General features: G+C 35.8%; 1 protein-coding gene across 1 annotated transcript in view; it reads left to right on the top strand.

Moving 5' to 3' along the window:
* Positions 1–24,095, top strand: part of CFAP47 (cilia and flagella associated protein 47) — a 520,230-nt gene that overhangs the window by 177,406 nt on the left and 318,729 nt on the right. The window contains 3 exon segments of the mRNA XM_067722746.1: positions 7,247–7,442; positions 13,512–13,714; positions 15,589–15,641. Of these exon segments, the coding sequence (XP_067578847.1) occupies positions 7,247–7,442; positions 13,512–13,714; positions 15,589–15,641 (452 nt within the window).

Genomic DNA, 24,095 nt, shown 5'->3' with positions numbered 1-24,095 from the left:
GGGCTTCCTAGTGTGTAGAAACCTTTCCTCCTTCCCAGCTCCCGCCCACTGGTGCAGGTCCCGTCCGTATTCTTTTGTCTCTGTTTTTTCTTTTTTCTTTTGACCTACCGAGGTACGTGGGGGCATTTCTTGCCTTTTGGGAGGTCTGAGGTCTTCTGCCAGCATTCAGTAGGTGTTCTATAGGAGCAGTTCCACAGGTAGATGTATTTCTGAGGTATCTGTGGGGAGGAAGTTGATCTCCGTGTTTTACTCTTCCGCCATCTTGAAGCTCCTCCTGCCATTTCTTAATAATTAGTTTTTGGGGAGTGTGTTGTTTAATTTTCATGTATTTGAGAATTTCCCAAATTTCACTTTATTATTGATTTCTATTTTTGTTCCATTGTTGTTGTAGAACATACTTTGTATGGTTTCAGTCATTTTTAATATATTGAGGCTTACCTTACACTCTAAAGTATGGTCTACCCAGGAGAATGTTCCACATGCACTTGAGAAGTGTATGTATTTTGCTCTTGTTGGGTGGAATGTTCCATAGATGTGTGTTAGGTCCAGTTCATTTATAATGTTGTTTAAGTCTTTTATTTCTTTAGTGATCTTCTACCTACTTGACTTACCCACAATTGGGAGTGGAGTATTGAAGCTTTATAGGGTTATTATTTAGTTATTTATTTGTCCTTTCAGTTCTACCAGGTTTTCATCATGTACTTTGTGGCTCTGTTAAGTGCATATATGCTTAAAATTGTTATATCTTCTTGATGGTTTGTCCTCTTATCAGTACATATAATGTCCTTCTTTATCTATAGTAGCAATTTTTTTCTTAATATTTATTTTTTCTAAATTTATCATAGCCACCACAGCTCTCTTTTAGTTTTTATTTGCATTTATATCCTTTCTCCATCCTTTTATTTTCAACTGAGTTGTGTTTTTGAATCTAAACGTGTCTCCTGTAGATGACATGAATTTGGATTATTTTTTAAAGTTTATTTTACTTATCTCAGCCTTTTCATCACTGTACTGAATTATTTTATATTTACTGATTAATTACTAATGAAGTTAAGGAAAGATTTACATCTGTCTTTTTGCTTAACACTTAACTTCCCTTTTTGTTTCTTTCCTAATAAAATTCTGAGGTATTTTCTTAGTGATTTCCCTGGAAAATACTAGTAACATCTTACTTTTTAAAATGTAATTGAGAGTAATACCAAGTTCATTTCAACAGTATGCAAAAACTTTGCTCCAATATAGCATCCCCTTTCTTTGTACTATTATTGTCATGCAAATTACATCTTTGCACAATATAATCCCATCAACACAGTTTTATACTACTTTCTTATACTTTTTTTCTGTGTAGTTTTAAGGTTTTTTTTCCTTTTACTGAAGTTTAGTTGTACGATATTGTATAAGTTACAGGCATATAATATAATGATTCACAATTTTTAAAGGTATACACCATTTATAGTTATTATAAAATATTGGCTATATTCTCCATACTGTACAGTATATCCTTGTAGCTTATTTTATACCTAATAGTTTGTACTTTTTAATCCCCTACTCCTATATTGCCCCTCCCCCCTCCCCCCTGATAAACACTAGTTTGTCTCTATATCTGTGAGTCTGCTTCTTTTTTGTTATATTCACTAATTCGTTGCATTTTTTTTTCAGATTCCACATATGAATGATATCATACAGTATTTGTCTTTCTCCATCTGACTTATTTAAATTAGCGTAATGCCCTTGAAGTGCATCCGTGTTGCTGCAGCCACTGTGGAAAACAGTATGGAGGTTTCTCAAAAAACTAAAAACAGAACTGCCATATGACCCAGCAGTCCTACTCCTGGGTATACATGCGAAAAAAATAAAAACAGTAATTTGAAAAGATACATGCACCCAAATGTTTGTAGCAGCATTATTTACAATTGCCAAGATATGGAAGCACCCTAAATGTTCATCAACAGATGAATGGATAAAGATGTGGTATATATATATACAATGGAATACTACTCAGCCATAAAAAGAAAAGAAATTTTGCCATTTGCAGCACCATGGATGGACTTGGAGGGCATTATGCTAAGTGAAATAAGTATGCATTTAAAAAAAATCAGATAGTCAAGGAAAATGAAAATAAAACTACTTTTATATTATCATTTATAGTTACTCATATATTTACCTTTACCTCTTTATTTCTTTCTGTGATCCAGTTTACTGTCTAGTTTCCTTTTATTTCAGTTTCAAGGGCTCCCTTTAGTATTTCTTCTAGAAAAGGTCTGCTGGTGATGAAGTCTATCATTTTTTGTTTATTTGGGAATGTCCTAATTTATTCCTCATTTCTGAAGGATAATTTTGTTGGATATAGAATTCTTGGTTGACAGTCTATTTCTTTCAGTACTTTAAATACGTCTTCATACTGCATTCTGGCCTTCAAGGTTTTTGGTAAGTCAGCTGTTCACATTATTGAAGATCCCATATATATAATGAGTCACTTTTCTTTTTCTGCTTTGAAGACTCTCTTTCCTTTGGTTTTTGGCCATTTGACAAATATGTCTGAGAGTAGATCTCTTTGAATTTATCTTACATGGAGTTCATTGAAATCCTTACATGTTTCATTTAATGGTTTTCATCAAATTTTATTTGGTTTTGGCCATTATTTCTTCAAATGGTCTTTCTGCTCTCTCTTTCTCTATCTCTGGGCTTCTCGTTTTGTGTATATTGGTTTACTTGATATTGTCCTGTAGATCTTTGAGGCTCTGTTTAGTTTTCTTCATTCTGTTTTCTTCTGTTCCTCATACTGGAGGAACTCAACTGACATTTTTTTCATGTTGGCTGATTCTTTAGTCAGTTTAGATCTACTGGTGAAACTGTGTTGAATGAATTTTTCATTTCATTTACTGTACATCAACTCTGCAATTTATGTATAATATATATTTATATATAAATATGTGTGTGTATGTGTAATGTTTGAACTTTCTCAGGGACAGGTTCTACTGACAATTTTTTTTCCTTCGTATAGATCATTCACTGTTGGTGTTTTGTGTGTGTCAAATTTTATTTTTGAAAATGGGGCATTATAAGTAATGTAATATGGCTACCATGGAAATGAGAACTTCACTTCCACTCAGTAGTTGTTGCAATTTTTGGTTTGTTGTTATTATTGTTACTGTTTGTTTGTTTAATGACATTACAGAACTAATTTTGTAAGATTTGTATTCTTTTTCTTATGTGTCCACTGAACTCTCAATTTAGAGCTCATCTAATGATTAAACAGTGATTTCCTTAAATGCTTTAAATCAATAAGTTGCCCATACTTTGCCGAGGGATTCTGTGCATGTGTTGGGGCATGTCACTGATGGTTGAATGGACAAAGAAGATATGGTATATCCTTACAATGGAATATTATTCATCGTTAAAAAAGGGGACTTCCCTGTCTGTCCAGTGGTTAAGACTCTGCACTTCCACTGCAGAGGTTGCGCGTTGGATCTCTGTTGGGGGAACTACGATCCCACGTGCTGCAGGGCAAAGCCAAAAAAAAAAAAAAAAAAACGAAGGAAATCCTGTAATATGTGACATGTTTGAATCTTGAGAACACTATGCTAAGTGAAATAAGCCAGTCACAGAAAGACAAATACTGCGTGATTCTACTTATGTGAGATACTAAATTAGTCAAACTAGGAGAAACAAGGAATAGAATGGTGCTTTTCAGGGGCTAGGGAAGGGGGAAATGGAGAGTTGCTAATCAGTGGGTATAAAGTTTCAGTTATGCAAGACGAATAAGTTCTAGTGATCTGCTGTACAACATTGTGTCTACATATAAAAATACTGTAATATACCTTTAAAATGTGTTAAAATGGTAGATGTCATATTAAGTGTTCTTACCACAATAATTTTTTTTAAATGTGGGGATAAGAGGTATCTCTCTGCATCTGTACATTTCAAATAACTAAAAAATTCCTCTAGTCTTTTTTTTTTTAATCAGAAAACTGTTAGGACAAGTTAGTCGCCTTTTGGACAAGTTACAATGGTAGCATTTTGATTTTTGACTGAAAGTCTGTTTTTCTGTCCACCCCTGGCCCCGACCGAATCCCTTTGTCCTAAATCTGATCCACTGTCTAACTTTTTTACACACACACCCCCACTTATGTGCAAACCATGATTCCAATAATCTTATTAACATAACTTCTCACCCCCCAGGTCACAGGGCTTTGGAAGGACAGCGTAATAAGCAGCACAGAAAGCAACTTGTTTACTTTTCCCAGCCTCTTGAGAGATGTGGGTCTCTAATTAACTTAAGATTTCTTTTAATCACACCTAGTGAGATCTTGTCCTTGTTCTTTGTGCTATCCTGTAGCATCTGCCGTTTTATTCTAGCAGGCATTGGTGATTGATTACACTTTTGTTCTGCCATTTTCTCTTCTTGTAATCTGACTGTGGTATAAGCCTTTTATTTCAAACCATGGTCAGGGCTTTTATGTCTCCTATTTCCTTTGCCTTGTAGATGGAACCTTTGCCATCAATATCACTTAAAGTAGGGCAAATATATTTTATCTCCACTTTGGGTAGAACCTGTTATACTGCTAACCAAGCAGGGCTCCTTTATACTGTCAGGGCTTTCAAGAGTTTGAGTGAGGTGGGTTTTAGTTTTTACTCCCCCTTTATTGCTCTTCCTTGGACTGCCACAGGGATAGAGGCAGGGCTGTGATAGTATCTGTTATCCGCACTGGTATGTAGGCAAATCATCAATCCCTTCTGAATCTTAGCCACTGTTCTTGAATCTAATTTGTGTGGCTAGACTCTCACTCCCCTTGGATAAGATTGTTCTTAGTTCTCATGTAAATAACCTCAATGTTTCCTGAGCCTGACACCCAGGATGTGCATATCTTAGAAGATTCTCAACATGAGAATCCATGAAGAAGATTCTCCACATGAGAATCCGTGCTACATTAAAACATAGAATTGTTCAGATAATGAGCTTTAGGAAGTGAAGGTATGGCAACTACCTTTTTTAAGCAGACAGGAGCAAAGGAACAGCAGGAAGGTGCTTGTAAAAACATCTATGCACGTTTTTTTTTTCTCTCTCTTTGAGGAAGTCTATACTACTATTTGTCTCTAATTGAAAGCATCTGCTTAAGTACCTTTATAGTTTATATACTATAACTAAAGCATACCAAATGTCATTTCCAGACTATTTTTCTATTTAAAAGGGTATTATAGTAACTTACCTGTTTTTCTTCCTAATTATTCTTACTTATGAAGCAATGTTAAGATTACAGGCTCTTGTATATGCTATTTGGGCCTATCCAGTTTCCCATTACTGGGCTTTTCCATCCCTCTCTCAGTTGTGGGTGTTGGTTCCTGGCAGGTTATGTTTGTCCCTTTCTCCAGGGGATTGCCCTTGGCTGGAGGAAGATACCTCATGAAGAGATACCAAGGAGATTAAGTCTAACCACCACTACTACCTCAGGTGACCCAACCCACTCCCTCCCACCCCCTCCCCCTGCTCTGTCTGATATCCCAGAGCTCCCTGTGGAATCAGGTTGAATCTGGATTCTAAAACTACAGCTTCTCATAGCTTCTTGCCCTGCCCTGTTCTGCTTCCCTCCTTTACCCACGGGTTCCTCCTGAGAGCACTCCCTCAGTAAATCACTTGCATTGGGATCTCTCGGACACTACTATGTTTTACACATGTGGCAATCTAATAAAATACCCGCGGCTAGCTATGTTAACAACAGAAAAGGCAGGATAAGAACCTATTACCGCTTTTAAGCTTTTTAGAGAGTTCATTGAGCTGTGTGTTCGCTTTCTCCATAATATTCTGTTAGCACAGTATTGCATTAAGTCTATGTCCAGCACATCTCTTAGCCTGGCCTTGTATATACACTTTAGATTTATGTGTGAGAGACAGTACATAGGATATCGTGATTAGTAGATTTTTTAAATGTTTCATCTTTTATTACCTCTGTTTAGAACTCTGAAAAGATGATAGAAAACATCAAATATTCCCTGCATTCTGAAGTTTACTTTATAAAAATTATTAGGTTTCATTATATATTTCTTTGTATTTCTTCTTAGTTTCTAATGTGTCTGGTCCTAAAAGAAATAGTATAAAAGGTAGTCCAGCTAAAGCCACCACCTGTATTTCTATACAGAGCTTCTCCTTTATGTCCTTATCAACATTTATATCCAGATGAAATGGACTGAATCATCTAGAAGGAAATAAGAAACATTTCCATTTGCCTTTTCCTGCAGTATGGGGCTGAACCCAAGCAGTCAAACCTATAGGCTCCTTCCTTAGGATCTCATCCTAACTCTTAAAAAAAAATTAAACATGCCTATAACACCTTTATATAACTTACATCTCAGATGAGAGAGAAGGCATACCTGAGCTTAAAAACATGTGTTACTGAATCCCCAGTAGTCTTAGTTTACACAAGGAACCCCTTCTCCATTATCCCAGAAACCTTTAACACTTCTAAAACCCAGGAATAATCTCAAAGCAATCCATTCAAAACTCAGAATTCAGTAAGTTTTTGATTTCTAAACTATAACTTTGAATTCATACTCATGAGATCACATTTTTCTGCCTGTGAGACTTACGTTTGGGGATTTGGGTCTTAAAAGGCATTGGCAGCTGGCTCTGATGGCACCTGTTGTCCGAGACCAGCCTGCTGCTTCTGTGCTGAGCCTTTTTCTCCTACACAAACTGCCTTTCCTCCCGTGAGTTGCCATGTGGCAATTTCCTATCTTTTCCTACCAGGTGAAATTGGCCAGTCGACCCTGACAGCCTTACATAAATCTAAAAATCTGCAAGAAAGCACATTCCTTTCCTCTCAGCATATCCATTTCTCAGTATTCCCTGAGATCTTTATGGCAGTTATCTGACCTCATCTTCATGCTGCATATACTAAAGGGATGGGCAGCTCCTTTTAAGGCATGGAAAACAATTAGAAAAAGAAGTCCTGTTGTACTGTTTCCCCAAGGTATATGTATTTTCCCATAATAATGAAAATCTACTGTAAGGAGACATACTCTATTTCTAGACAGAGTGCACTTTAAAAGATTTTTATTTCAATGACACCTCATTACAAGTCTTAAGTTCCTTGGCAGGATAAATCCAGTTTCTGGGTAATCTATTCTGCTCTACTGAGCTGTAACTTCATAGTACATCTTAATATTTAGTAAGGTTTAAATTATGTAAATGTTTTTTGGTGTGTGTGAACTAATCTAAAATACTTAAAAAATGTTTTTCTTTCATTAGAACAGCCTAGAAAATACACAGCTGATATTCCTATACATTTAAATGATAATCCAGTTTGCTATCGAATGTTATGTCTGGTTGGAGAGGTAAAATTACCCAAGTTATTGTTTGACCCTCCTTTCATATTTTTTAATCCTGTTCCTTTGGATGTAACAACTGTGATGGATGTCAACATTTTACCTCAAAACTATTTCAGGTAGATGCCTAATGTGAATTGACCACATTTTCTTTAGGTGCTTTTTTCTTTCTGTCTGTGTTATATGAGCCATGAACAATGTCTGACTTGTTTCTATAGTTGGAGTGAACTACTAAAATATTTAACTGTACATTTAAATTAAAAATACCCCCCAAAAGCCCATTTAGTTGTCTCACCGTTAGTCGTTTAATTTTCTGGTAAAAATTTTTGGTATATCTCTTTATGTGGTATGAGAAGCAAGCTTAAAAACTCAGTGTATTAGTTTTCTTTTGCTGTATGACAAATTACCACAGACTGAGTGTCTTAAAACATGAATTTGTCCTCCCAGTTTTCTTTGGGGGCGTAGGTGGTGGGTGGGTCAGGAGTCCAGGTTAGTTTAGTGTCCACTGCTCACGGTCTCAGTAGGCAGAGCTCAAGGTGTGGGCTATAGCATCAGTCTCCTCTGAGGCTCAGTCCTCCTCCATGCTCTCTGGTTGTTGGCAGAACTAATCCTTGTAGTTGTAGCACTCAGACATCGTTTTTTTGCTGGCTGTTGGCTCGGACAACTCTCAGCTCTTAGAGGCCACCCTCAAGTCCTAGACATGTGGTCCCCTCCTCACAACATGGCATTTAACTCATTCAAAGCCAGAAGTACACCAGCTCTCTGACTTTTCTCTCTCACCTGATTAAATTGGATCTGCCCCTGATTATCTCCCTTTGCTTACTCAAATTCCATTGACTAGGGACCTTCATTACCTATGGAAAGTTCCTTTACTATTGCCATATAGCATAACTTAATCACCATAGTGATATCTCATCATATTTACAGATCCTGCCACCCAAGGAGTGGGAACTGTGCAGTTTGTACACTAAGGAACAGGACCCTTGGTGGCCATCACAGAATTCTGCCTATCATGTGCACATACCATAGAGAATGCAATCTGTTTTCATTTTTTTAAAAATTTATGAAGAGCTCAAATTCCCAGGACTGTATTGGCCTAGATATATTATGAACCCTCACATTACAAAACAAATAGAGCTTGTGTTTGTGTGTGTGTGTATATATATGTATGTATGTATTAAAATATATATAATATAAAACTGCTGGGCTGCTGAGAAGTGTGGGAGGTCTCTAAAGGGTATCAGATCAAGCCAAACCAGAAGAATACATTCTTATAAGCTGAAACTAGAGTAGGAGTGGTGAACTGTAATAAAATGCCAAATGCAAGCTTGTTCTTAAATTGGGACAACTTCAAGATAGGAAAACTTAATCTCTGATTCCTGGATTAATCTGGAAGAGGCTAAAATGGTTCCACGTGAGTAAGTCCTTCTATCTTTCAGCAGAAGCAAGCAAATCTTCTCTAGATCAGTGGTTCTTAAACTTTGGTGTATGTTGGAATCTGAATTTCTGTATAGGAAATTAAAAGAATGTATATGTAGATATTTAAAACTATGAAGATCATTTATCAAGATAGACAAATATAAGTCCAATATTTAAAATTCAATAGCATTTCAGCTTACAACATTTAGAACGTGCAACCGTAAAACTACTATTCATAAAAACATTAACAATTAAAGATAATAGGAAGAATTGTGTGGAACTGTATGGAGAAAATTATAAAATTTAAGTCAAAGAACTCATAAATAAATGAAGATTTACACATATTCATGAATTGGGATATTTAATATTGTAAAAAGGACAGTTTTCTACAAATCAATTTAGATATTTCATGCAACTGAAATAAAAATTCAAATAAATTTTTTCATAGAGATTGACACGTAAAATTCTAAATTTTATATGAAAAAATCAAGGGTCAAGAGTAGCCAAGCCACCCCTGAAGAAAAAGAATAAGGTGAGAAGGGCTTGGCTTCCCAAATATCAAGACTAATAAATCAATGTGATAGTGGTGCAGTGATAGAGAAAATGTGCAAAGGAGTAGAATAGACTTGAAAAAGGCCCACACATGGATGGATACTGAATATATGACAAAGGTAGTATAGATCTATGGAGCAAAGAGATTACTCTTCAATAAATGGTGCTGGAATAATCGATTGTATGGAATATTTCAAACTGGATTCCTGTCTTAATACATGAAAATTCATTACACATGGATTGAAGGCTTAAATGTGAAAGGTCAAATGTAAAAAATAACTTAGAGGACTTCCTTGGTGGCACAGTGGTTAAGAATCCACCTGCCAGTGCAGGGGACACGGGTTCGAGCGCTGGTCCAGGAAGATCCCACATGCCATGGAGCAACTAGGCCTGTGCACCACAACTACTGAGCCTGTGCTCTAGAGCCCATCAGCCACAACTACCGAGCCTGCATGCCACAACTACTGAAGCCCGGGCGCCTAGAGCCTATGCTCTGCAACAAGAAGCCACCGCAATGAGAAGCCTACACACCACAATGAAGAGTAGCCCCCACTCACCACAACTAGAGAAAGCCTGCACGCAGCAACAAAGACCCAATGCAGCCAAAAATAAATAAATAAATTTTAAAAAAAAGATAGGCAATTTGAATATAGGCAAAAAAAAAATTAAAACAATTTTAATGTCTGTGGATAGAGAAAGATTTCTTAAGCCTTAAAATCATGCCAACAATAAAATAAATAACTGATACAAATTAATCAGAAAAATATCAAGTAACTCAACAGAAATGTTGACAAAAAGTTTCAATCACTTTCACAGATAAAACGGAAAATAAACACATGAAAACATATAATTGACCTCTTTGTAAACTTGGAAGTAAAAATTAGTGACTGCAATAAGATAGTATTTTGCTTGTCCTAGGTAGGCAAACATTAATAAATCAGGTTACTAGTTACAGTGTCAGTGAGTAGGACCACACTGGATAATACTATGTAAAGTGTAACATCGGCATATTTCATAGCCCAACATTTACACTTCACAGTATATACAAGAAAAACTCATCAGGGAAATGCAAATCAAAACCACAATGAGATATCACCTCACACCTATCAGAATGGCAGTTGTCAAAAAGACAACAAATAATAAATGTTGACGAGGATGTGGAGAAAAAGGAACCTTAGTTCACTGTTGGTGGGAGTGTATATTGGTGCAGCCACTATGGCAAACAGCATGGCAGTTCCTCAAAAGATTAAAACTAGAGCTATCATATGATCCAGCAATTCCAGTCCTGAGTATATATACAAAGAAAATAAAAACACTAATTCAAAAAGATTAATGCACCCCAGTATTCATAGCAGCATTATTTACAATAGCCAGTGTATGGAAGCAATTTAAGTGTCCATCAACAAATGAATGGATAAAGAAGATGTGTATATATTCTACATATTCAATGGAATATTATCCAGTCATAAAAAATAATGAAATTTTGCCATTTGCAACAACATGGATGGACCTGGAAGGTATTATGCTTAGTGAAGTAAGTCAGATAGAAAAAGACAAATACTGTTATGTTTTCATTTATATGTGGAATCTAAAAAATAAAACGAATGAATATAACAAAAGGGAAACAGATTCATAGATACAGAGAACAAACTAGTGGTTACCAGAGGGGAGAGAGGTAGGGGGAGGGTCGAGATAGGGGAAGGGGATTAAGAGGTACAAACTACTATGTATAAAATAAATAAGCTACAAAGATATATTATACAACACAGGGAAGATAACCAATATTTTATAACTGTTTTTTGAATTTCTTTTTTTCATACAGCAAGTTCTTATTAGTTATCTATTTTATACATATTAGTGTATATATGTCAATCCCAATCTCCCAGTTCATCCCACCAACACCACCCCCGCCCCGCTTCCCCCCTTTGGTGTCCATACGTTTGTTCTCTACATCTGTGTCTCTAGTTCTGCCTTGTGAACCAGTTCATCTGTACCATGTTTCTAGATTCCACATATATGCGTTAATATACAATATTTGTTTTTCTCTTGTGACTTACTTCACTCTATGACAGCCTCTAGGTCTATCCATGTCTCTACAAATGACCCAATTTCGTTCCTTTTTATGGCTGAGTAATATTCCATTGTATATATGTACCACATCCTCCTTTTCCATTTGTCTGTCAGTGGACATTTAGGTTGCTTCCATGACCTGGCTATTGTAAATAGCCAATATTTTATAATAACTAATATTGAATCACTGTGCTGTACATCTGAAACTAATATAACATTATAAATCAACTATACTTAAATAAAATAAAGTGCACGTGTTCTACAAGGTATGTTTGAAATTAGTCATAGTTGCATTATTCAGAATAGCAAAATCTGGGAACTGCACAAATGTCCAGTGACAGGTAAAGGGATAAATAATTTGTGATATATGTGTACGTGAATATTTCTATACCTGTGAAGTGGAGGAACTTCAACTAATGAGAGAATGTATTATGAATCTTAGAAAACAAAATATTGAGATTAATAAAAACGTAAGGAAGACTACATATATTGATATCCTTTATATAAAATGACAAAAAGGAAAGTGAAACAAATTTTTATTTAGAAATATATACCTATATATACAAAGAAATAGATGTAAAGAGTGGCTGGTTTACATCTTAAAATTATATAAATTGTGAGGATTTGTATACCGATGTGAATTGCCTATTAGCATTATTTTCATAAACTACCAGATCTTGGACCCACCTCAGAGCTTCTCTAGCTCAATACCTTATTTTACAGTTAAGCATTCTGAGATCCAGAGAAAATGGGTTCCATGTGTGATGTAATGGTTGGAAATAAATGAAAATTGTCCAAGTTGAGGAGCATAGAACGGCCTTTAGTTTCTAACATTTCGCCTGCAAGATATGATGAGTGCTTACTTATACCTCGGGGACTTGCTTTAAATGCCATTTTGTGAGAGAGTGTAGTTCCTCAACCTTAACTTTACAACTTTGGGATTCACAGTTTTTCCAAGTCCCTATCTTGTAAGTAGACTAAACTTTGTTGCTTAAATAGGAAATAGACATGACTTGAATTACATTGTACTAGAAAGTACTTTTTTTTGGTGAAGAAACGTCTCATATATGAATTAATCTTTTAATCTTTCAGCTTTTAAATTAATGTATAATGGTATCAATTTTAAAAATACCTCAAGTTAAAAGCTGAGTCTTACAAAACATGGTATAATGAAATGAGCATGTAAAAGGGACTATAGAGATGATGTAACCTATTCTCATTATATATACAATAAAATCAATAGCATTAATGACTTATCTGATGACAGTTAATTAGCAACAGAATTGGATTCAAACCTGATTTATAAACTGCTTTTTCATGTTTTATCCAGTGAACCATATGAGTTTAACTAATTCAAGTTGAGAGCTTTCTTTATTTTTTCTAGTTAATTAGCTGAATAATCTTCATTCTAATTAAAGTACTAGGGAAATATGATTCCCATTTGATAGCACTTCTTATTTGCTGTAGGAACCTACATATATAATAAAACAAAGTAATATGGTGAAATATTTATTGACAACTAAAATTTACCAAGTATTAATTAGAATTGAGGTGAATACTACATACTATGCTACTAAAAATCACAAACATTTTAGATTGGCTAAATAAATTATAGTATATAATGAAATATGCAAACATTTAGTAGAATTTTTTTGATAGTAATGATTGAAAAAATATTCATGATATATGTGTACAATTGCTTAATTGTACCCAAATTAAAGAAAAATATGTGTATATGCATTTGTTAATATTTAGTCTACATGCATTAAAGCTTTAGCTGTTCAAGCAGTAATTTCTAGTAAATTTTTGTCAGGACATATTTAAGGACAATGCTTTTAGCATGGCTGTGGTTAAAAACACATTGCACTTAATCAGGCATTTTAACCCTGTTATTTTAATCCTGACAGGTCAAAAGGAACTTTTGATCACCTCATGTAGTTCTTGGTTAAATCAACATATTATCAATTTTACTTATATTGTGACCAGAAGACGAGAGATGATACAAAAATATCTTTAGTAGTTGGGCATATTATTGTAAATATTTATTGTTTTAATTTTTCTAATGATTCAAAAAACAGAGGAAACCACATTTAAATCCAATTACTTGTGCATGTTTTGAGCTAATTTTTTCTTTTAATTTTAAACAGGGATTCAATTTTCAGTGTCCAGATTTCCCCAACAAGGCTTCTTGATGGTGACGTGATTCAACCTCTTTCTGTGAATTTTCCAAAAGGCAGAGTCGTTATGTGCTCTCCCAGTGGAATTAATGCTGCGCTCACCTGTCATCTCAGCTTCAAATCATCTAAACCTGTGTCATTTTTCACCAGTGTTCTTTTCTGCGATAGCAGGGGTAAGTGGTAAGGCATTTAAATGTAGATTCTTTTGTATCTGACAGTGAAGAATAATAGATTTATATTCTATACTATTATAAAATGTTTAAAAGAGGGACATCTAAAATAATGACTTTGGACATAAAGGTTTTTTAAGAAAGTTCCAAATGCAGTGTTGCTTTCACGAGAAACAGGGTGATAGTGGCTGCCAGCCTATACTCTGGGACTAGGCTGCCTGGATTTGAATCCTGGCTCTGTTAACTTTGGTGAAGTTATGTCATCTTCTGAGCCTCTCAATTCCCTCATCTGTAAAATGGGGGTCATAGCAGAACCTATCTCATCTGTAATAATGAGAAATTCATTGAGTTAATTTTTATTGAGTAATTGTACAAGAACTGGCACAAAGGAAATGCTAAGTCAGTATTAAATGAAAATGAGAAACATCAGCACAATGAGTTTCCAAACAATATGATTTTGTTACACGTTCCTTTGACAGACTCAAGGAAATTAAAGGACACCTTGGTTAAACCATGTTTCTGGATTTCTTACCTTTTAGGACCAGAAATTTCACTTTTACATTATACCCTGAGATGATTTGACTCTCCAAAGGGCAAGATGTGAATGTATAGAGCAATAAAGTTTGTTAAAAATGTTTATAGTGTAGAGTGAATTGTATACTAAAGGTGAATATGTACTCTATGTGATAATTTATTAACTTTTAGTGAGGTCATTACTATATAGCATATTTATAGTCTAAGGATTGATTTATGCATTAGGAATTAGAAGAGTGAGAGAGACAGATGGTACTGGAATGTTGCATCCAAGGCAAAGCGTGGCTGTATCCGGGACATGGTTCATGGAGTTCTGAGCTCCAGCTTCCATGTCCCTTTCTCACATATGTTGATGGATAAAATTATCTAAATTATACCTCTCAGACTCCTATTTTTCTCTTTTGATGCTCACAGTCCATCTTTTGTTGACATTAAAAAAAAAACCCTTTTTTTTTAATGGCGTTGCTTTAGGCTCCTCTCAAGAACTGAACTCCATGCCTCCATCCTGGGAGGTATTCTGTCCTTTTGTATGTTACTGACCTTGTTCATAGAAGTTTAACTTTACTTCCCTCTAGTCCACAAATTCAATGCCAAAAGCACTAAGTAAGGTGTACCTTTGAGCTCACCAATAAAAATCATGAATAACTTATCCATGAGTGTCTTCAAGCTAATGAAGGCTCAGACCACGTTCACAAGGTGAGGAAGGAAGTAGCTTCAGTAAATGTTGTGTGAACTAGATGGCTTCTTGGACAGTGGTACAGTTGCCTCTAAGAGAGGCATAAACAGGTTTCATTGTTACAGTGTTGACGTCTGGTCAGCAAACAGGATGTAAGGAGACCTGACAACAGTCTCCAGAAAGAGGAGGGTCATATATTTGATGATTTTCTTGTCTTTTTGTTGTTGTGTGTTTCCTTTCAGCCTTGAGACTCATTTGCTCTTCAGTAGATTTCCCCACCCTTCTTCCCTTGCCCTAAACTCCAGTTCAACATTTAGCAGGTTTGGGATAAGGTAGAGCTTTTGGAACTAATTTAGAACCTTTGGAAATCATAAATGGGCTACAGAAGACTTTTCCATGTACAAGGAAACATTCCCTGGAACCTCAATAGTGACAAATCCTTTTACTGATGCCTTGTTAACTCCTTATCTGGTTTCCCATAGTGCATATGATCAGCTCTTCCTTCTCAACTCTCCGAAACTGTCTTTGCCTTTCTCTCACTACACGTTTTTGATCCCATTGAGATAAATGAGGTGTTCCAGCAAGAACGTCCTCAAAAGCCTCCCTTTCACCTCAGCCTATTTGAAATAAATTTGATTCTTTTGATTCTTTTATTGCTTTTTATCAGTTAGTTTATATTTATTTGTGAGTAATCCTTGTGAGCTCTGCCCAAGGTACTGGGTAAGCAAGGATTAAATAGAAAGTGGCTTTTCCTTGATGGAGGTCAATATAGTAGGGAAGGTAGACTTTAAAAAAGTGTTTGGTACCAATAGAGGTAAAGAGAAAATGCAACACAAAAGGAGCAACTAATAATGTCCTGGGGTGGGGGTGGGACTGGGGACGGCTGCATGGGTTTCTGAGTAAAATCTCAAAGGACAAATTACACTTGCTGATGTTTGTCCTAAATTAAAGACTTTATTTGCATCTGGTGTGTCTGTGTTGAGGTGCATGGTGCAATGAAAAAATGAAACACTCATTTCTTCATGTTTTGGGTTTTTTTTACTTAGGTAAGACCATTTCATACCGTGGCTCACCTTGGAAGTGAACATGCTTGGCTTTTTTATTTTGTTTTCTTCTTTTGACTTTGTCACATTTGGTTTGGCTCGCCTGGCTGTAGAACTATTAATTATAGCCTGCTAACGTGGCTGCTGGTATCCTCCACACTCATGTGTCTTCAGCTTGGTGGTTGCACATCCTGCTTTTCTTTTCCCTAAATTTCCAAAAAATCTGGGGTTTGAGGTTGTATATATCTATGGGAGGGATGGTGATGTGGGCAGAGTATTACAAGTTGTAAAAAAAAAAAAAAATGCACTGCATATGGAGGCTGAAACAGGCTTATATTTGGGGAATATTTTGGGGTTTTTTTGGTTTGATGGATACTGGCCAGGCAAAGCTGAGAGATGAAGGTGAAAGAATAGCAGGAGCAGATTGTGAGAGTCTTGCACACTCTCTTTATTATCCATGAGTAAGACATAGGACGAGAACGGGGAGAGGCTGATTTTATGGAAATCAAAGCTTGGATAAATACAGGAATCATGAGGTCAACAGCTATCAATTAACACAGGTCAAATTCTAGGTCATAGGCTGGATATCATGGAATCCACAGGACAGCCCTGAGATGTGGATGTTTTTAGATCTTCATCTCTGTTTTACAGAAGAGATATAAGGCCCATAGTGTGAGATAACTTGCCCAAGTTTACTCACATATTAAGTGGGAGAGCCAGGAATTTGAACCAAATTTCTGTTTCCAAAGATTATGCACTTAATCACCTTGTTTTAACACCACTTAGATTGTATAGAATCATATAGAAATTTTATTATAGGTACAGTCTTTTGAGAATAACACTGTCATATGTCAGGTATAGACTTTACAAAGAATAAGAAAAGGAAACTCTACATTTTCGTCTTTTCCTATTTCTTTGCATCTCTCATCTTTCTCTCTCACACACACACACACCCCTATCTTATAAGTACCCTTATATAATAAATTTATTTTAAAGTAAATAACATTTTAGTTTCTATATTGCCTTTCAGTACCAAGAAATTTAGTTTATAATTAAGTGCATTTTGAGTTGCAGGTCTTAAATAGGCTATATGTTCTAGAATTAGGGAAGTGATCAAGAAATATCCCCTGAATAGAATACATTAATAAATATTCCATGTTTGATACATAGTAATGATAGTAATTAAAGTTACTCAATAAAAACTGAGATGTTATTCATTTATTTTTATTGATATATTAATTTATTGATGAGGCAAAAACCCATAAATTGTCTCCATAGTTATAGGATGAAGTGAATGTTTATAGTTTCAATGAAGAAGCCTGTTTTACAACTGCCATCAGTAAACTCTACAGAAGATATTTAGTTAAAAATAAATGTAGGGCTTCCCTGGTGGCACAGTGCTTGAGAGTCCGCCTGCCGATGCAGGGGACACAGGTTCGTGCCCCGGTCCGGGAAGAGCCCACGTGCCGCGGAGCAGCTGGGCCCGTGAGCCATGGCCGCTGAGCCTGCACGTCCGGAGCCTGTGCTTCGCTACGGGAGAGGCCACAACAGTGAGAGGCCCGCGTAACCCAAAAAATAAATAAATAAATAAGTAAATAAATAAATGTATTATATATGGGTACTTGTAAGATATCATCTAACTATTTTAGATATTTTAAATTAATAGTGTTTACAAAAGGCTTCAAATCAACTTATGAAATTGAAACCCAATACCAAAACCAATGCTAAACTGCTCTTTTGAAATTGTACATTTCACATCAATAAAGTTTCAAAATGAAAAACATATTCCTTGTAAAAATTAAAATATTTTCTTTTCCTACAAAAAATGCATGTACTTATTACTGAAACAAATTTATATCTTATTTTAGAAGTTTATGGTTTTATGTGGGATTTTTATGTCCATTTATAGTTGCTTAAATGATATGAAGAATGGTTTTTGTGATTTTCAAAAGAAACAAAGTCTTTGTTTCCAGAACCAGAATGGATATTCCTAGCCACTGTGTTTCTAAGATAAATTATTTAGAGTTTTCTTTAGTTTAACATCACCTAGATACTGGGTAGCACCAGTAAAGTAATGTCATTGTTTATTAGCTATGATATTCTAAATACAGAAGACACTGGTTTGTTGTAATTTCTTTCTTCCAAAATTAATAACTAGCCTTTCCATCTATTTCCTAAGTTATAAAAAGTATTATTTTATGGTAAAAAAAAAAAAAAAAGAATGGTTTTTGAGGGAGTCAAGGAACCCAGTAGTAAAATACAATTCCTTCCTTGCTGCTTTTCGAATTAACCTCTATTTTAGATTAACTGATTATCTTCCTTATGTGCTCATCACTTCAATTTTTTCTTCTTGACTTTCCTTATTTTTACTTTTGGCATATGAAGTAATACTGTAGGGGTATGTGTGTGTGTGTGTGTGTGTGTGTGTGCTAATGAGAGAGACAGAGGGAGAGGGAGAGAAGCAATATATATATATATATATATATATATATATATATATATAAAATCTCCATTAGTTATCTGAGTAAAATGGCTAGAATATGTTTTCTTATTTTTGGGTTTTGGTTTTTTTTTTGAGTATCTAGAATATATTTTCTTTTTTTTTTTCTGAACTTAACATTTTAGTTTCTTTATTGCCTTTATGTGCCAAGGTATTTAGTTCATAATTATATGAAGTACATTCAGAGCTACAAGTCTTAAATAGGCTATATTCTCTAGAATTAGGGAATTAATCAATAAATGTTCCCTGAATAGAATAACAGGAAGTCCCTTACATAGATAAGACTTGTGGAAACCATACTGAGAAATAATCTGCCTTGAATAGGAGGCGTTTGTTAAATGTTGATGAGTGAACTTACAAAATGAATGCAGGTGACTGCTCAGCCTCTTTATTTATTTATTTATTTATACAGCAGGTTCTTATTAGTTATCTATTTTATACATATTTTACGTATTAGTGTATATACGTCAATCCCAATCTCCCAATTCATCCCACCCCCACCACTTTCCTCCCTCGGTGTCCATACGTTTGTTTTCTACATCTCTGTCTCTCTTTCTGCCTTGCAAACCGGTTCATCTGTACCATGTTTCTAGATTCCACATATATGCGTTAATATACGATATTTGTTTTCCTCTTTGTGACTTACTTCACTCTGTATGATAGTCTCTAGATCCATCCACGTCTCTACAAATGACCCAATTTTGTTCCTTTTTATGGCTGAGTAATATTCCATTTAATATATGTGTACCACATCTTCCTTATCCATTTGTCTTTCAGTGGGCATTTAGGTTGCTTCCATGACCTGGCTATTGTAAATAGTGCTGCACTGATCATTGGGGTGCATGTGTCTCTTTGAATTATGGTTTTCTCTTGGTATATGCCTGGTAGTGTGATTGCTGGGTTGTATGGTAGTTTTATTTTTAGTTTTTTAAAGAACCTCCATACTGTTCTCCATAGTGGCTTTACCAATTCACATTCCCACCAACAGTGCAAGAGGGTTCCCTTTTCTCCACACCCTCTTCACCATTTGTTGTTTGTAGATTTTCTAATGATGCCCATTCTAACCAGTGTGAGGTGATATCGCATTGTAATTTTGATTTGCATTTCTCTAATGATTAATGATGTCGATCAGCGTTTCATGTGCCTCTTGGCCATGTATATGTTTTCTTTGGAGAAATGTCTATTTAGGTCTTCTGCCCATTTTTGGATTGGGTTGTTTTTTTTTTTATATTAAGCTGCATGAGCTGTTTATATATTTTGGAAATTAATCCTTTATCCTTTGATTCATTTGCAAATATTTTCTCCCATTCTGAGGGTTGTCTTTTCCTGTTGTTTACAGTTTCCTTTGCTGTGCAAAAGTTTTTAAGTTTCATTAGGTCCCATTTGTTTATTTTTGTTTTTATTTCCATTACTCTAGGAGTTGGGTCAAAAAGTATCTTGCTGTGATTTATGTCATAGAGTGTTCTGCCTGTTTTCCTCTAAGAGTTTGATGGTGTCTGGTCTTAAATTTACGTCTTTAATCCATTTTGAGTTTATTTTTGTGTATGGTGTTAGGGAGTGTTCTAATTTCATTCTTTTACATGTAGCTGTCCAGTTTTCCCAGCACCACTTATTGAAGAGGCTGTCCTTTCTCCACTGTACATTTCTGCCTCCTTTGTCAAAGATAAGGTGACCATATGTGCGTGGGTTTATCTCTGGGCTTTCTATCCTGTTCCATTGATGTATATTTCTGTTTTTGTGCCAGTACCATACTGTCTTGATTACTGTAGCTTTGTAGTAGAGTCTGAAGTCAGGGAGCCTGATTCCTCCACCTCTATTTTTCGTTCTCAAGATTGCTTTGGCTATTCGGGGTCTTTTGTGTTTCCATACAAATTGGGAAATTTTTTGTTCTAGTTCTGTAAAAATGCCATTGGTAATTTGATAGGGATTGCATTGAATCTGTAGATTGCTTTGGATAGTATAGTCACTTTCACATTATTGATTTTTCCAATCCAAGAACATGGTATATCTCTCCATCTTTTTGTGTCATCTTTGATTTCTTTCATCAGTGTCTTATAGTTTTCTGAGTACAGGTCTTTTAGCTCCTTAGGTAGGTTTATTCCTAGGTATTTTATTCTTTTTGTTGGCAGTGGTGAGTGGGATTGTTTCCTTAACTTCTCTTTCTGATCTTTTGTTGTTAGTGTATAGGAATACAAGAGATTTCTGTGCATTATTTTTGTGTCCTGAAACTTTTCTAAGTTCATTGATTAGCTGTAGTAGTTTTCTAGTGGCATCTATAGGTTCATCTATTTTTAGTGTTATGTCATCTGCAAACAGTGACAGTTTTAGTTCTTCTTTTCCTATTTGTATTCCTTTTATTTCTTTTCCTTCTTTGATTGCCGTGGCTAGGACTTCCAAAACTATGTTGAAAAAGAGCGACAAAAGTGGACATCTTGGCCTTGTTCCTGATCTTAGAGGAAATGCTTTCAGTTTTTCACCATTGAGAGTGATGTTTGCTGTGAGTTTGTCGTATATGGCCTTTATTATGTTGAGGTAGGTTCCCTCTATGCCCACTTTCTGGAGAGTTTTTATCATAAATGTTGAGTTTTGTCAAAATCTTTTTCTGCATCTATTGCGCTGATCATATGGTTTTTATTCTTCCATTTGTTAATATGGTGTATCACATTGATTAGCGTATACTGAAGAATCCTTGCATCCCTAGGATAAATCCCATTTAATCATGGTGTATGATCCTTTTGCTGTGTTGTTGGATTCTGTTTACTAGTATTTTGTTGAGAGCTTTTGCATCTATATTCATCCGTGATATTGGTCTGTAATTTTCTTTTTTGGTAGTACCTTTGTCTGGTTTTGGTATCAGCGTTTTGGTGGCCTCGTACAATGAGTTTGGGAGTGTTCCTCCCTCTGCAATTTTTTGGAAGAGTTTGAGAAGGATGGTTGTTAGCTCTTCTCTAAATGTTTGATAGAATTCACCTGTGAAGCTATTGGGTCCTGGACTTTTGTTTGTTGGAAGATTTTTAATCACAGTTTCAATTTCATTACTTGTGAGTGGTCTGTTCATATTTTCTATTTCTTCCTGGTTCAGTCTTGGAAGGTTATACCTTTCTAAGAATTTGTCCATTTCTTCCAGGTTGTCCATTTTATTGGCAAAGAGTTGCTTGTAGTAGTCCCTTATCATGCTTTGTATTTCTGTGGTGTCCTTTGTAACTTCTCCTTTTTCATTTCTAATTTTATTGATCTGAGTCCTCTCCCTCTTTTTCTAGATGTGTCTGGCTAAAGGTTTGTCAATTTTGTTTATCTTCTCAAAGAAACAGCTTTTAGTTTTATTGCTCTTCGCTGTTGTTTTCTTTGTTTCTACTTCATTTATTTCTGCTCTGATCTTTATGATTTCTTTCCTTCTACTAACTTTGGGTTTTGTTTGTTCTTTCTCTACTCCTTTAGGTGTAAGATTAGATTTTTTTTTGAGATTTTTCTTGTTTCTTGAGGTAGGATTGTATTGCTATAAACTTCCCTCTTAGAACTGCTTTTGTGCATCCCATAGGTTTTGGATCGTCGTGTTTTCATTGTCATTGGTCTCTAGATATTTTTTGTTTTCCTCTTTGATTTCTTCAGTGACCTCTTGGTTATTTAGTAACGTATTGTTTAACCTCCATGTGTTTGTGTTTTTTATGTTTTTTCCCTGTAACTTATTTCTAATCTCGTAGTATTATGGTCGGAAAAGATGCTTGATATGGTTTCAATTTTCTTAAATTTACCGAGCCTTGATTTGTGACCCAATATGTGATCTATCCTGGAGAATGTTCCATGTGCACTTGAGAAGAAAGTGTAATCTGCTGTTTTGGGATGGAATGTCCTATAAATATCAATTAAATCTATCTGGTCTATTGTGTCATTTAAAGCTTGTGTTTCCTTATTAATTTTCTGTCTGGATGATCTCTCCATTGGTGAGAGGTGTTAAAGTCCCTCACTACTATTGTGTTACTGTCTCTTTTCTCTTTTATAGCTGTTAGCATTTGCCTTATGTATTGAGATGCTCCTATGTTGGATACTTATATATTTTTAATTGTTATATCTTCTTCTAGGATTGATCCCTTGATCACTATGTAGTGTCCTTCCTTGTCTCTTGTGACATTCTTTATTTTAAAGTCTATTTTATCTGATATGAGTATTGCTACTCTAGCTTTCTTTTGATTTCCATTTGCATGGAATATCTTTTTCCATCCCCTCACTTTCAGTCTGTATGTGTCCCTAGGTCTGAAGTGGGTCTCTTGTAGACAGCATATATATGGATCTTGTTTTTGTATCCATTCAGTGAGCCTGTAACTTTTGGTTGGAGCATTTAATGCATTCACATTTAAAGTAATTATCGATATGTATGTGCCTATTTCCATTTTCTTAATTGTTTGGGTTTGATTTTGTAGGTCCTTTTCTTCTCTTGTGTTTCCCACTTAAAGAAGTTCCTTTAGGGGCTTCCCTGGTGGCACAGCGGTTAAGAGTCTGCCTGCCGATGCAGGGGACACGGGTTCGGGCCCTGGTCCGGGAGGATCCCACATGCCACGGAGCAATTAAGCCTGTAAGGCCACAACTAAAGGAAGCCCACGCGCAGCAACGAGGACCCAGCGCAGCCATAGATAAATAAATAAATTTATAAAAAAAAAAAAAAAAAAAAAAGAAGTTCCTTTAGCATTTGTTGTAGAGCTGGTTTGGTGGTACTGAATTCTCTTAGTTTTTGCTTGTATGTAAAGCTTTTCGTTTTTATTTTAAAGATTTAATTTTTGGCTGCGTTGGGTTTTCATTGCTTTGTTTGGGCTTTCTCTAGTTCAGGCGAGCGGGGGCTATTTTTCATTGCGATGCATGGGCTTCTTATTGCGGTGGCTTCTCTTTTTGCAGCGTACGGGCTCTAGACACACGGGCTTCATTAGTTGCAGCGTGCCGGCTCAGTAGTTGTGACTTGTGGGCTCTAGAGTGCAGGCTCAGTAGTTGTGGTGCATGGGCTTAGTTGCTCTGTGCCATGTGGGATCTTCCCAGACTTGGGATCGAACCCCTGTCCCCTGCATTGGCAGGCAGACTCTTATCCACTGCACCACCAGGGAAGTCCTGTAAAGCTTTTGATATCTCCTTTGAATCTGAATGAGGTGCTTGCCGGGTAGAGTAATCTTGGTTGTAGTTTCTTCCCTTTCATCACTTTAAATATATCATGCCACTCTCTTCTGGCTTGTAGAGTTTCTGCTGAGAAATCAGCTGTTAACCTTATGGGAGTTCCCTTGTATGTTGTTTGTCATTTTTCCCTTCTTGCTTTTAGTAATTTTTCTTTGTCTTTAGTTTTTGCCAATTTGATTACTATGTGTCTCAGTGTGTTTCTCTTTGGGTTTATCCTGCCTGGGACTCTCTGCCCTTCCTGGACTTCGGTGGCTATTTCCTTTCCCATGTTAGAGAAGTTTTCGACTATAATCTCTTCAAATATTTTCTTGGGTCTTTTCTCCTTCTGCAACCCCTACAGTGCGAATGTTGGTGCATTTAATGTTGTCCGAGAGGTCTTGTAGGCTGTTTTCATTCCTTTTCATTCTTTATTCTGTTCTGCAGCAGTGAATTCCACCATTCTGTCTTCCAGGTCACTTATCTGTTCTTCTGCCT

The sequence above is a fragment of the Pseudorca crassidens genome, chromosome X, assembly GCF_039906515.1.
Source record: "Pseudorca crassidens isolate mPseCra1 chromosome X, mPseCra1.hap1, whole genome shotgun sequence".
NCBI classification, from domain to species: domain Eukaryota; kingdom Metazoa; phylum Chordata; class Mammalia; order Artiodactyla; family Delphinidae; genus Pseudorca; species Pseudorca crassidens.
This window is presented reverse-complemented; position numbering and strand designations above follow the sequence as displayed.